Here is a 14950-nt window from a genome sequence, read left to right as displayed (position 1 = left end):
ATTCATGAACTGATCATAAAATAGGTTCTTAGTTGTGATTCATTCATTAACAGAAAAGAACATCAAGTTAAAACTGAGTGATCTCTATTTTTAGCCAAATCATGAATCTCTCCTTATAATGAGCTCTCATTTAACCTTTATATGCAGTTGTTCTTATTCCACTCTTGGGGGTACTAACTGAGCCCCACACACTTTGCTTTTTACTGCAAGGGACTCAAAGAAAGCTAACAGGTGTTTCCCTTGGGATGCCCCCACTTATGTTCACTCATTATTTACATGCACGTCTGCTAAAACCGCCTCTCAGCAGCACCATTCCCTCTGGCTTTCATAATAAAATACATATCATAACAGGGTAGTAAAAGGAAATTGCACAGGACAAAAGTTATGCAAATAAAAAAAGAACATTTGTATTAAACATCTCACACCTCAAGGCTGCACGATTATTATACACTTTTTTACTAATGTAGTCAAAGAAATGAGGCACAGGTGACAGATGCTGCAGACCGATCTCATCTCTCTGTTCCAGCACTTTTAATCCGCTCAGATTTTACAGAAAACACCGCTCAGATAAAAAAAAAAAAAAACATGCCTAAAGAGCTCCATCTATTTTGAAATTATATTTGATGTTAAAGTCACATTGCTTTTTACAACCAAAGCTATTTCTTTAACTCTAATTGTAAAAAGGCTTTTATGTAATTAACTTATTTTTTATTTTAAACCTACACCAAAGGGCATGCAGCAGCCACATGCTTTTAAGTTCAGTGTTTACTTCCTGTGGGGTGTTCACTGACCTGGCTCTGCAGGCTGCTATCCTCTGACTGCAGTTACCATACGGGTGGCTGTAGTGTGGGAGCTGGTAGTATGTGTCCTGGCCTCGGGCCTCGTCTGCAGGCAGAGCCTTAGGGCTGGCTGCGTAGATAGTGCATCCCATGAACACCTCTTGGAAGTCGCCCTGTGTCCGAGGAGCAGCGGCGGGTACCAGTGTCCTCCAGGTATCCTTCCTGTGAGCGGCCTGTCCTGTCCTGATGCCAGCCAGCTGCTCTGTGGAAAAGCCATTGGCTCAGCACATTGGTATCTAAGCCCCCCCCTCCCCTCTGGATCTCTCCTCCACCCGCCCCTCCTCCCTCCCGCCAAGCCGAGAGCATAATCAGATTTCACATTTACACTCAACAAAATCATCCCCGGCGTAATCACTTTCCATCACTAATAATGCATTTTACTAATGTACAGAGCCAAGTTACTTCAGGGGCATTAGGGGCAGTTAAAAATACCTTGGCTGCCTCATGTCAGTGAACGCCACATCAGAGCCAGATAGGGCTGTGATAAAGATTGAGCTGCTGACAGCCGGGTCAGATGTGCACCGTCAGGGGCGCGTTGAAGAGGACTGGCTTAAACAGTACTTCAATCATCTATCACTGCTTTACATTTCACTGAAAGAGAAATTCCTAAAAACATGTAAAACCCAAAGAAAAGCAAAAGTTATCAGGCAGATAAGGGTCTTCCTGAGACACTGAAAAAAAGACAAAATAAGTGAAAACTTTTCTCTTGTATTATTAAACCATTTAAAGATGGCACAGAAATAAAAATGTGTTTACGTCACTGTATGAATGTCTTTGCTCACATGTTTATTTTGCTTTCTCTTAAGAATCGGTAATTTAGTAAGTTGATATTTCTGGACTTTTTTAAACTCTAACAAATTTATGTCTATCAAACTCAGATTGAGTTTTCTCTAGTTGAGTCTAGATCTTTGAAAGACAAAACAAAAACCGGTTTTGAAAGAAATTAAAAGCAGTTCGCTTAGAGATACTGCTCTCCTGTGGCCACATGGATCAGTACACCCTGCAGCAAACAGTGAAGGCAAACTGTTTATTTGTGCTTTACGTTTGGGGGCATGTTGGAATATTAAAGCTATGGTGGAGGATGTTCTTTTTCCGTGTGGATCATCAAAATCAGTGGTCCTCCTAATTATCAATCATTCTGGTGATATGTTTACATAAGGCCGTCCTACGTGCTCGTCCCCATTTTCACTTACCAGTGGTAATAATAATAATGAATTTTATTCGTAACGCACTTTACATTTGAATTAAAATCTCAAAGTGCTACAGTTCAAAAAGGGAAAATTAAAACAAAGGTGAAAAGACCATAACATTAAAACAGAGTAAAAGACAATCATTAAAATCAATACATTTGAAGGCATACCTAGCCTAATATAAAATCTAAAAATCAGCAATTGAAAGCATTTCTGAAAAGGAAAGTTTTCAATCCTTTCTTATCTGATGAGATAAAAATGACAAATCTTAAGGAACGTAAGCTTGTATAAATTATACAAACAGCAACTTTTAAACAGAGCGTGCATGAGGAGAAATGGGCTCATTCACGCATTTAATAAGCATTCCCTCTTGGGAGCGGGTACAGGGTTGTGCATGTGCTTTTTTTTTTTTTATGCACAAAAATCCTCTACTGTACCTTTAATATAGTGTATAAATGCTAACAAAATGAAAGAACAGGTCCTAGTAATAAGAATGTTTAAGCATTTCATGGATTGTCTGACACATCAACAGCAGTGTCCCCTGACACCTGAGGAAAATGTTTTTTTTGTTTGTTTTTTTTCTTTTTGACTGCCCGTATGGATTGTGGAAAATAAAATTAACATGGTTTAAATTCTGATTCTTTTTACTTTGTCTTTTGATATACAGGTGCTGGTCATAAAATTAGAATATCATGAAAAAGTAGATTGATTTCAGTAATTCCATTTAAAAAGTGAAACTTGTATATTATATTCATACATTACATACAAACTCATATATTTCAGATGTTTATTTTGTTTAATTTTGATGATTACAAATGACAACAAATGAAAATCTCAAATTCATCATATCAGAAAATTAGAATATTGTGAAAAGGTTCAAAATTGATGGCCCCTGGTGCCACACTTTAATCAGCTAATTAACTCAAACCACCTGCAAAAGCCTTTAAATGGTCTTTCAGTCTAGTTCTATAGGCTACACAATCATGGGGAAGACTGCTGACTTGACAGTTGTCCAAAAGACGACCATCGACACCTTGCACAAGGAGGGCAAGACACAAAAGGTCATCGCTAAAGAGGCTGGCTGTTCACAGAGCTCAGTGTCCAAGCACATTAATAGAGAGGCGAAGGGAAGGAAAAGATGTGGTCGAAAAAAGTGTGCAAGCAAGAGAGATAACCGCACCCTGGAGAGGATTGTGAAACAAAACCCATTCAAAAATGTGGGGGAGATTCACAAAGAGTGGACTGCAGCTGGAGTGAGTGCTTCAAGAACCACCACACACAGACGTATGAAAGACATGGGTTTCTGCTGTCGCATTCCTTGTGTCAAGCCACTCTTGAACCACAGACAGCGTCAGAAGCGTCTTGCCTGGGCTAAAGAGAAACAGGACCAAAGTCATGTTCTCTGATGAAAGTAAATTTTGCATTTCCTTTGGAAATCAAGGTCCCAGAGTCTGGAGGAAAAGAAGAGAGGCACTTCATCCACGTTGCTTGAAGTCCAGTGTAAAGTTTCCACAGTCAGTGATGGTTTGGGGTGCCATGTCATCTGCTGGTGTTGGTCCATTGTGTTTTCTGAGGTCCAGGGTCAACGCAGCCACATACCAGGAAGTTTTAGAGCACTTCATGCTTCCTGCAGGTGACCAACTTTTTGGAGATGCAGATTTCATTTTCCAACAGGACTTGGCACCTGCACACAGTGCCAAAGCTACCAGTACCTGGTTGAAAGACCATGGTATCCCTGTTCTTAATTGGCCAGCAAACTCTCCTGACCTTAACCCCATAGAAAATCTATGGGGTATTGTGAAGAAGAAGATGCAATACACCAGACCCAACAATTCAGAAGAGCTAAAAGCCACTATTAGAGCAACCTGGGCTATCATAACACCTGAGCAGTGCCACAGACTGATCGACTCCATGCCACGCCGCATTGCTGCAGTAATACAGGCCAAAGGAGGCCCAACTAAATACTGAGTGCTGTACATGCTCATACTTTTCATGTTCATACTTTTCAGTTGGCCAACATTTCTATAAATCCTTTGTTTTTATTGGTCTTCAGTAATATTCTAATTTTCTGATATGATGAATTTCAGATTTTCATTTGTTGTCATTTGTAATCATCAAAATTAAACAAAATAAACATCTGAAATATATGAGTTTGTATGTAATGTATGAATATAATATACAAGTTTCACTTTTTAAATGGAATTACTGAAATCAATCTACTTTTTCATGATATTCTAATTTTATGACCAGCACCTGTATCTGTTTATTTCCACTTCTCTTTATGTTCACCTGTCATGATCCTTTTTTGTATTTAATAAGTTTTTTATTATTATTTTTGTTTTGTATTCTGTATGAGAGTATATATGTGGGTATATTGGGGTTTGTTCTAGCCCAATTTTGTTCACATGTTAAAGGTACATTGTTATCTCTATAACTATTTATATGTATTTATATTGTACCACATGTTAAAGCATAAATATAGTTTGAGGGAAGAAAACAAACATTTTTCTGACACAATTCAAACAGCCTTGTTTGCACCAAGAGGTTTTCACAGTATCATAAAATAAAATAAATCTCTAGTAAGATTTATTTTGGTATAGGGAAGAACTGATTTGACTTCTGCTTAAAACATAAAGGGTAATAAAGTAATGGCAGCATCATGGAGTACTTAAAAAAAAAAAGGGAATTTATGTAGATTTATTAAACTTTCCAAGATTATGGATTATAGATAAAAACTAATAAATGTCAAATTAATAAAAATTAGAATATAACATTTGATCAATAAAAAAAAAGGATATTTTAAACAGAAATGTTTGGCTTTGTGGGAAAATCATTTCTATTTCCTAAGTACTTGCTTTGCCTGAATGATGGCCTTAGTGCAGCAGCGTGGCATGGAGGAGCTCAGTGTGTGGTTCTGCTGAGGTGTGATGGAGGCCCGGGTCGCTTTGATAGCAGCCATCAGGTCATCTACATTATTGGCTCTGGCGTCTCTAAATGACCCCATAAATCCTTGTTTATTACGTTCAGGTCAGAGCAGCGAGCTGGCCAATGACCCACATTTAAAATATACACTCCTCACCTTTAGTTTCAATTATTTTAAATGGAGTAAACATTTCCAGAAGCGTGTAGCTCAGAACGTTCTGCTCTTTATAGAGAAACACTAAGATAAACCAAGGTAATGCTGCACATCCAGCTTCCTGTTAACCATGACCAGTTGCCCCTACCGTGCACCGATGAAACGCATAGCCACAGCACTATGCTGCTATCTTCTCACCAGTGGGTTTTCACAATCAGGGTGATGTGTTTCTGGACAAACCTTTGCTAAGATGTTCAGTTTCAGTCTCATCTGATGAAGAGCTTGAAAGTTGTCCTGTCAGTAGATCTGCAGCTCCTCCAGAGTAACAGTAGGTCCATTGGCTGTTTATTCAATCTACGCCCTTCTTGATTAGTTGAACGTCTCCGTTGGTCCACACAGTGGTGAACGACTCAAACGCTGCTTTAAGGAATCAGTGAAATCCTCAGATCTTTACACCGAGGCTGAAGCATTAGAGTTGATGACATATTCTTCAACTAATTTGGTAATCAAATGAACTGGAATCCCTGTTCTAAAACATTTAAGAACTCTGAGCACTATTTATACCTTAAATCTACAAAAATGTAAACTTTATAAGTATGATCTATAGAAAACTTAGGTGTTGTGCAGCTTTAGCCTGGTTTATATCCATAATTACATATGTATACCAATCTTTTTTTTTTTTAAGATAAAATGTTAAATGGAAATTTTCCCTTCACCTTGTTATACTGCATAAAACGCCCTTATTAATAGTTTAAGTGGTTCTTTACCACGTTTACACAAAAAAATGTAAATGCAACTTTACTGAGTATTCCAATAAAGTTAAAAAACAATCAAATAGACTTTGTTTCCAGGTTTGAAGACGTTTCGCTTCCCATCCAGGAAGCTTTTTCAGTTCAAAATGTCAGAAATAGTGTTCATAGCAGTTTGAGGCTTTATAGCAGGCATTGCCAAAGTCGGTCCTCGAGGGCTGTGGTCCTGCAGGTTTTTGAGGTTTTCCTGCTCCATCACAGCTGATTTAAATTGAAAACTGATTAACAGGCTTTTGCTGAACTTCCATGATCATAATCAGCTTTGCTGAAGCAGAGAAACCTCCCAAACCTGCAGGACAGCAGCCCTCCAGGACCGACTATGGGGATGCTTGCTTTATAGAGTGGACCAAAAACAAAGCCTTGTTTTGGGGTAGAAAACATGCAAATTGAACCGGGGCTTTGTTTTTGTTCCACCCTATAAAGCCTCAAACTCAACGCTATTTCCGACATTTTGAATTGAAACGGCGTAAAGCGAAACGTCTTCAAATTTGGAAGCAAAGTCCAGTGGATTGTTGTTTTTTTTACGTTTCTGGAAAGACTATGACCTGGATGACTGAGAATCTTCACCAGCTTTTTAATAAGGATTAATTTTTATTTAAGATTAATTAAAAGAAAAAAACACATCTGATATGATTCAACTTCAGCAGAACAGAGGAGAGAGAAGCCACTGAGCAGTTCCCGGGACAGATTGTCTCATAAAAAGATTTATTTTTTTCCAGCCCAAATTTACAAAGGCAAGTTACAGAGTATTGTATAAAAAAGAACCATGGTAATGTACACTTTACACAAACTCCTGAAGGGAAAGACAACAGAGGAGAGAGAGAAGAGTTCTGAATTTCTCACACAGAAAGAAAATGAAGACATTGTAAACATCCTTGCAAGCACCAACTGTGGTGCTTTTGGAGAAGGGAGGGGTTAGGGTGCAGGTTGGTGGGGTTAAAGGGGGGGGAGTGTAGGGAGGGGGGTTGGGGGGAAAAGACAAACGAGCAAGTGTCTCTGTGTTTTCACAGAAGAATGTTCGACTAGGCACCAATTGAGACAACTGCTGGCCAATAAATATACTCTTCACCATGAAACAAATACAGTCCTGCAAAATACAAGAGCCAAGCACTTTCCAATAAGTTGAAAGCAAAAATTACTTTTCTGGCTTTTTCATACACTTTAGAATAAATGATTTTCACTGGGCTTTGCTTACTACTGAGATAACACTACCCTCAGAGCGAGAGAGAGAGAACAAATGCACTTGTCACAACCATTGTCTGATAAAACTATATGCAGTCTGCTGGTACTAAAACCCCGCTGACTTTAATGACAACATCACAGCTGCCTAGATTACCCTTACAGATTAAGTACAAGTCACACACCACCACATTCAGCTTTTAAATCATGTCAGGCATTCCTCTTTATACTGCGCACAAAGTCAAAATATAAACCGTCCTGTGAGCTTGGGGTTTTTTTTTTCAGTGGGAGGGAAGGAACTGGGAAACTTTCTCACATGGAATGTCCATCAACCTTAAAATGAAGAGCTGCAGCTTTCGAACAGTGAGAAATGCCTCGTTTTCGACAGGAACTGCATGGGTTCCTGAGGCCAGAAACGATGTTGGTGCAGAGCCTTGATTGATAAAAAAAAACAAAAAAAAAAACAAAAAGAACATGGGGCGATAAAATTATTTCTAAAACAAAAAAATGAGATAAAAACATGGTCATCAAAATGCTTCAAACACCATGTTATGACCTTCAGCAATCAGTAACCTGTAATTAATGTGAGCACCATATGGATAGTATTTCACTTAAAGCGCCTGTGGTTTCCATGGCGTGTAATTTAAAGCCTCTGGTGGAGCGGGGCACACTTTCTGTCCACCTAAAGCTAAAGGTTGGAAACTTAGCGAGTGGGACCCACATGCTTTGAGGTGCTTTGCTTCCAAGCTCACTGGACAACTGCGAGGGAGTCCATTTGACGAATTTGTTAAAATCTGCTGTGGTTCATTGTCATAGATTTGACCTAGATGTGAGCACAGGAAACACGCCCACTGATGTCTTTTTGTTACGGTGAAGCCACATGAGTAAGGGAAAGGAAAACCCCGCCACTTGATCACATTAGCCAAAAAAAATCCCTCTCACCTCCTTTTGTTTGCCACCCAATATGACTGGATTAGCGGGTATCAGACGGCAGTTTAGATGTGGGACTGCACATGTTGGAGGGAATGGAGATGTGAATCCAGCAAGGCAAGACGGGCCGAACCAAAGCACCAAAGAAAACGTACAAAACATCCAGCAGCAGCATCGAGCCGAGCTCAGTGTGGCAAAAGCAGACTGCTTTTTAACAGGTTCTCTAACAGTTGCATGCTTGAATAAATACAAACATTTATGCACAGAAAGGTTGTAAAGCCTCTATATTACAGCAGAAAAATACATGGCCTGAATTTTACATTGTTTACAGAAAACAGAGTGAGAGAAGCATGGTCACTGAACAAAATGTCCACCGTGTGCGGCCTGATCGCTTGCTGATGTGGCTTCACCGTTTGAGTGGATGCGACTCCTTTCATGGTGAAGGAGGGAAACAGAAAAACATGAACGACACCAGCAGGAGACACTTCCAAAGATGGACGCAATGATATGACAGAGAGCTTACAGAGAAAAGGAGACATGAATAGTGTTTCTCCATGAGGTGTGTGCGGTCCCTTCGCTAAAACGTGACGGCGTCATCCCTGAAACTACAGATGAAGAGTTCCTTTAAAAAACAAGGAGAACTGATGAAGATGAAGATGGGAAAACTTCAGGCTCAGGTTTTTAAGTCTCTGAAGGAAGCAGCTGTTACAGTCCCCCCCCCCCTCTCCTCCCACTAAATATAGCCGAACATTTGTCAAGTTTAGGATATACCGTTGTTTCACGGCGCACTGTAAGCCCATCTTTCAGTTGACGCCTCTCCCACCCCACTGTCAAACCCAAACCCCTGCCAAGTTCTTTCTGAGTGACAAGAAGAAAAAAAAAAAACAATGCAGTCAGGAAAAAACAAAAAAAGAGAAAGCTGTTCTGGCAGTCCAATAGTCTCTTTTTGCATTGTTTTTGTCGACAGTGCAAAGACTAGATGATCAACGGGCCGGCGTTTCCTCTGCATGAAGGAGCAGAGTCATGGCTTTGAACCTGGGTTGCTTTTAGTCCTGTTACAGTCCTCGGATCGGAGAATTTGGGGTCTTTTACGAGGGGAGGAGGAAAAAAAACTAAACAAAAAACAGCAACAACATTCTGCCTTGCCTTGGGGCAGGGGAACTAAAAAATAAAGATAACACCATTCAACTGATGTCTAGAAGGTAACAACCAGAGGATGTTGCTCTCATGTGAGCCAGTCACATGAACCTCTGCAGGGTTGAGGTGTGACGGTCAGGTTTCCCTACGAGACACAGAAAGAAGAAACTGTTAACAGATTATTATGGATAGAGAACGAGATCCTGAACATTGTTTTTAGATCCCCGTTAGCATCGCTAGTCTTCCTGAGGTCAGTTTGCATAAAAATGCAGATTTCACTTAAAGAAAATCATATCAAAGAAAAGTCTTACAATACCCATTATATAATAAACACACAAAACAATTCTACATATAACTTTACACACATTTTCATTCAAGTACTTTCTTTAATAATTCAAATTTTCCGATTTTTGTGCATATCCAGTTATTGTTCCTTTCACTCAGACACAGAAATTAGAACCATCTTTCCAGCCCACCACCTACACTTCTGATACTTTATTGCAGAGGTCTTCAACAGGGGGTCCGCGACCCCTAGGGGTCCACAAAGGTACTGCATGGGGGTTGTGAAAGTTTTGGTTGATTGTTTTTTTTTTTATATTCCCCCCTGCTATTTTGTTCCACTAATTGAAATGTCTTTAAATAAACATTAACATGAATTCAACACACTGTAGTAAACAGATAAATGGAGGCAGGAGATGTCTTTCAGTTATCAATGCACACATTCAGCGACACACAGGAGCTCTTTCAATCTGGGAACAGTTTCATTCACAACACCTGTCCCATCAACCAGGAATCACAATCAGAAATTCTATAATAGTCCCAGGTAGAAATTACTTCCGTTACATTATTCCATCTGTAATAGAGTGACTATAGGACCAGTTTGATATAACACAATTTCATATATAAATATATATAGCTAGGGGGTCCCTGCACCATCTTACCATCAGTTTTTGGGTCCTTGGCCTGGAAAAAGTTGAAGACCCCTGCTTTATTACAAAGCTTCTTTTATTGGCTTACAAAGTATGTTATTCTAAGTTTGATCAGACACTTGTGAAGTTCCAGATGTGTGAAGACTATAACGATGGCCTGGGGATGGCGATTTTTACGTGCAGGACCTTTCTGACATATTAGGATGCTGAGAAAGGAATTGATGCCTATTTTTGGGAGCAAACAGTACCGTAGATAAACTAAAATGGTGGCTTTCATCCTCTTTATTTGTACTTTTTAAGGGGAAAAAATAAGCGTTGGTGGATTGTTACAACAGGTGATTTTACTTTAATGGGAAATAAAACTGGACATTACTTTTCTTTGGAGTATTAAAGACAAAATGATCTCATATATGCAAGGTTAGGGTGTGATTTGGAACACCAGAAGACAAAAAATGCTAGGAAGTGGAAAAATTAAAGACAGATTATCAGTTAGGCTTAGACTCAACTTTATTTATCCATTTTGATTACTTGTTAAATGGTCGAGTAATAGAGAATATTTTTTTTCTTAATGGTAATTTCTGGTATAAACAGATGGTATTTTTACTAAAATTATGTTATTTAGAAAATGTATTGATGCATTTAACCCTGTATCCTTCACCCATAACCAGAAAAAACTGATTATGCTTTTCAACAAAGTTTGTTCAGACATTTTAGAGCAACACAATGTGTTCATAGGTGAACAAAAATTTTCCAAGCTTTAACTGCTTTAAAATATCACAAAAGATCACAAGATTTCAAATGACAGCATACTATATAATTAATCTAATATATTGATTAATTATAGATACCAGATACAGATTAAGCTAATATTTATTCTTTCATTTATTTATTATTTTTTCTTTATCAACTGTGTATTTATACAGAACTATATACAAATCTCATCTAAAGGGGTTTTATAAGTTCAAATTCACATCAAATTATAGAGCATCAATTTCGGTCCAAATTAATTCAGTTGATTTCCAAACATTCTGATTTGATTTTAACTAAAACATAATAGCCAACATTAGGGGACTGTTCAAAGCTTATTGGTTAGAAGGTATACGAGTCGGAGCGGCTGACCGCCTCGAGTGGCTTTGCAACAACTCCTCCTGCTGAGCAGCAATGTGGTGACAGCTGCACTACAAACGCATAACTTTTATATTTTTTTTAACTTCCTAAATGATAAAATTAAGTTTTAAATGCTGAGAATTGAGAAACTCCTTATTTATTCAGAAGCTGGAAATGATAAGATGATTTATATGAATAAAAGCAACTTAACATGAAGGACTTTTAGAGAAAATTCATTTGCTTTGCGTTTCAAACCACAGAGTTAATTTACAGTTTCCATGTGGGAAGGTTTCACTTTTCTAGGCACCAATTTAAATTCTTTTACTTAATTGAGGAAAAATTCTGCATAATTATCAGGTCAGTAAGTCAGCTTTAACTTTAACATGTCACTATTCAAAGAGTTCAAATAAAAAACATTGATATATATCCCTTATGGCAAGACAAACTGGTCTAAAGTCACTTATTTCACAGAGGTTACTCCATGAAGGACATTACAGAAAAGAATTGCATCACAACCTGTCCAGATTTTTAACCCATCACTCAAAATGTTCCATTTTATGTAACCTGTCCTGTAAAGCAGTTTTACATGTTATTCCACTGAGCAACCACTAGATGTTGCTGCAGGCTGCAGAAGCTGTGCGTCTCTGCAGCTCATTCAACATCTCTATTATAAACACTGTGATCCACTTGTCCTCAAAGGACCTACTTAGACTGGATGAGCTGAGAGGCTAAAAGCTGGGCTGCATATTGTGCTCGACTGCAGCAGAGAGAGACCAGGGCTTTGTTTGGACACGATTTAGTTTCTTTGCAGATTGCTGCCTTTGAGCCGACAACATAAATGTAATTGAAAAGTACAGCGTGAAGCCCGAGGGTGTTCCACTCAAATAAACCCTGGTCAAAGAAACACTCAGTTTTATTTCTACAGGACAGACATCTGGGCTAGAAATCATCTCACAGCCATTACTATTTTAAACTGAAGTTGCAGTGTATTTCTCAGCCTTCTGTTCTTTCCTGGTCTGCAGTCAGAAAGCTGGTATTGAACTGGAAAGTGTTCAGTTTAGGGACTAGTAATGAGATCTATCCACAACATAGAAAAACATTGTTTCAAGTGGATTCAACTAATGGTTTATTAGATCATCTTGATCTTCTGTTCACTGTGCCATGAACAGAACATTTAGGATCACTGTGGACCGCCATACCTGTGGCATAGGACAAGTCGTACTGCGCTGAGAGCAGCGGGTATCCCAGGTGGTGGTGAGAGGGCATGATTCGCTGGGACGGTGAGGTACGCGGTCGGTCCACATCCCTGTCTCTGTCCCTCTCACGCTCTCTTTCCCGCTCTCGCTCCACGGCAGCCCCTCGGTCCTGGTCCCGTTCTCTGTCGTGGGGCGGTTTATCACCAACCGTGGGGGATTTGCTCTTGTACTGCGTGACGCAATGATGTAGCGCGTCCAGGGCTTTGGGGTCCGTTGCCGTTTTAGTGACGGTGGGGCTAGCGCGGGATTTCTCGCTTCCTTCCTCACCTCCAGCTATTTTACCCCCGTAAGTAGAAAATGGATAACCTCCAGATAGATAACCTGAAAGCAGAGAAAAAAAACAGATAGATTGGGACACTTTTTACCTTCACTACATATTTTGACATCATAAATGTGGTTTTATACATCAACTCTTAAAGAATTTCATAATTTTAAGCTAGAGTAAATCATTCTGTTATCTTAAATATTTCCAAAAAAAAAAAAAAAAAAAAAAGAAAAAACAGGGCGGCAGCCTCTGTTAAAGATATTTTCCCCATTGACCAAACAGTTCAGATGCGTCTCTGATGGTTGTTTGATCTGTCATGTTAAATTTTGATTTGATAGACAGAGGAACTTACTGATTACATTGTATTTATGAGTGCAATATGAACCACAAACTAAACAGTTCACCGCAGTTTTAGTGAAGGGTCTGTTATGAGTTCAAGTAAGGATTACCGCAGTTTGTAATGATATGCATCTCTAGACGTGTAGTTGAAAGTTCAAGGTAACCCAGAGTCAAGTTTCTTTACGCATGGAGAGCTCTCCTCGCAAAGTATTATGGGATTTGCTGTCACAGCGGCCAGCTGTCGCCATAGGCTGTCGCTACTCAATAGAGGTTACTAATAAAGATGCCGCAGGCCTCACAAGGTGGAGGAGGAGTTATACGACCAACATGGAGTAAAGAGTAGTGATCATCTGTCTGGACGGTCAGTTAACTGAGTTCGCTATCAAGTGCACTATATAGTCCCCGCTCTATAGAGTGACGGAGGGATTTGGGGGTTAGGGTGGACATTCAGCATTCAGATGGGGAGCGGTGCAAATTTGTGCATGTGCTTTTTAAGTGAAAAGGGCAGGTCTTCGAAGAAATTTGCGAAAATCCTCCACTGTACCTTTAATACGGGGATCTGACCGAGGTGAAAGAGGCTAACCTGTTGGCTACTGAGCCGAGCTAGCCAAGTGCTTCCTAGCTCTGCTCTTTATGTCCGGGTCTTGAAGTTACTTAGTTACTTCACTAAAAACAGATGTTTTCAGTTTCGTTATCCATCAGGTAAAACTTCATCGTGATTATACACACCAACAGGAAAATTGCATCAGACTCCGCATACGTACACTGCATTACATTATCTTTGTCCGAGGAACCACAATATTTTACGTGATCGTGGCAACGTTCAGCCAATCATAGGGTGTAACGTCACTGGCATGTGCAGGGCCAGAGTCTCGCCTGGATTATTTACACTGTTTAACGGCAACAAGGATGTAGAACGCACTTTATGTCACCTAAATAGCGCCCATTTTGCCACGCTGCATGGCAGAGCAGCGTCAACTTCTCTGCTGTGTTCGGGTCAAGTGAGGATTCATAGAAAAGTGGAGGGCATTGCACAAAACATTTCTAACATGATAGAAATTGACATGCTGGAAATAAGCATTTTGAGAGTTGATAGAGCCATGGTTTAACAGTAATCTGGGAGAAAACAGAACTCCCCATTTCAAAGCCCTGACAGCAACATAAGGTTTCTTCCACTACATGCTGGATAAAGAGCTATATGACAGTTGGCTTCAATTGAACAAAGTGGCAAATATCAGAATGACATATTACATCTTAGTATTACATCTCAGTATATCAAAAGTGTTTCACATATTCTATTCATCTTTTTTTATTCATTAATCTAGTAGGATTACTTGTTACATCTTCTAAATGTGTCCAGTTTAACAATGTGTGTGAAAGTATTCTGTTTATTCAGTCATTTATTATAGCTGGCACAATGCATAAAAACCAAATAATGTAAAAATGTGTTAATATTTTAAAAATAATAATAAAACATACCTGGATAATTCTGCATCATGACTGAAGACATGCCTCTGTATCCCGGGTGGTTGGGGTCATAACCTTGTCCATAGGGGTAACCATGCATGTAAGGCAAGTAGCCTTGGTGCTGTGCTAGTGGTGATGTGAACTGCATGTGGGGGTTAGAACGAGAGTCTTTGCTCATGGCTCGATGTTCTTCAGCACTGATTCGAGGATCGTTACAGTCTTTTCCGTCCTCCTTGGGTCCACTTTGACTGTCCTTTGGCCTGGTCCTTTCTTCCTTTAGCTTTCGATCTCGTTCCCTTTCTTCTTTCCTGCGATGCTGCTGTTGCTGGTGTTCTTCCTCTGGTTGGAGCTTCTGGCTCTCAGGGTACTGCTGAGGGAAAGAAAGCAGAGTCAACACAAACCTAACATGTAAAATTATCAAATAGTT

General features: G+C 39.4%; 2 protein-coding genes across 4 annotated transcripts in view; both read right to left on the bottom strand.

Moving 5' to 3' along the window:
• Positions 1-1050, bottom strand: part of gramd2aa (GRAM domain containing 2Aa) — a 43314-nt gene extending 42264 nt beyond the window's left edge. The window contains exon 1 of one of the 2 annotated variants that reach the window (XM_038289853.1): positions 792-1050. In XM_038289853.1, coding sequence (XP_038145781.1) covers positions 792-931 — 140 coding nt within the window. In that variant the 5' untranslated portion in view covers positions 932-1050. The remainder of the gene's footprint in view (positions 1-791) is intronic. The other variant, XM_038289855.1, reaches the window with a different exon arrangement.
• Positions 1051-6600: 5550 nt separating this feature from the next.
• The window catches only part of LOC119786459 (zinc finger protein 609-like), a 107670-nt gene continuing 99320 nt past the window's right edge, over positions 6601-14950 (bottom strand). The window contains exons 6-8 of one of the 2 annotated variants that reach the window (XM_038289828.1): positions 14536-14890; positions 12396-12773; positions 6601-9305 (exon numbers count right to left, since the gene is read on the bottom strand). In XM_038289828.1, the coding sequence (XP_038145756.1) occupies positions 9262-9305; positions 12396-12773; positions 14536-14890 (777 nt within the window). In that variant the 3' untranslated portion in view covers positions 6601-9261. Of the gene's footprint in view, positions 9306-12395; positions 12774-14535; positions 14894-14950 lie in introns of both variants that reach the window. The other variant, XM_038289827.1, reaches the window with a different exon arrangement.

The sequence above is a fragment of the Cyprinodon tularosa genome, unplaced genomic scaffold (assembly GCF_016077235.1).
Source record: "Cyprinodon tularosa strain WSP-4 unplaced genomic scaffold, ASM1607723v1 ctg272, whole genome shotgun sequence".
Taxonomy (NCBI): domain Eukaryota; kingdom Metazoa; phylum Chordata; class Actinopteri; order Cyprinodontiformes; family Cyprinodontidae; genus Cyprinodon; species Cyprinodon tularosa.
Note: the sequence above shows the minus strand (reverse complement) of the source record. Positions and strands in the feature narration are given on the sequence as shown.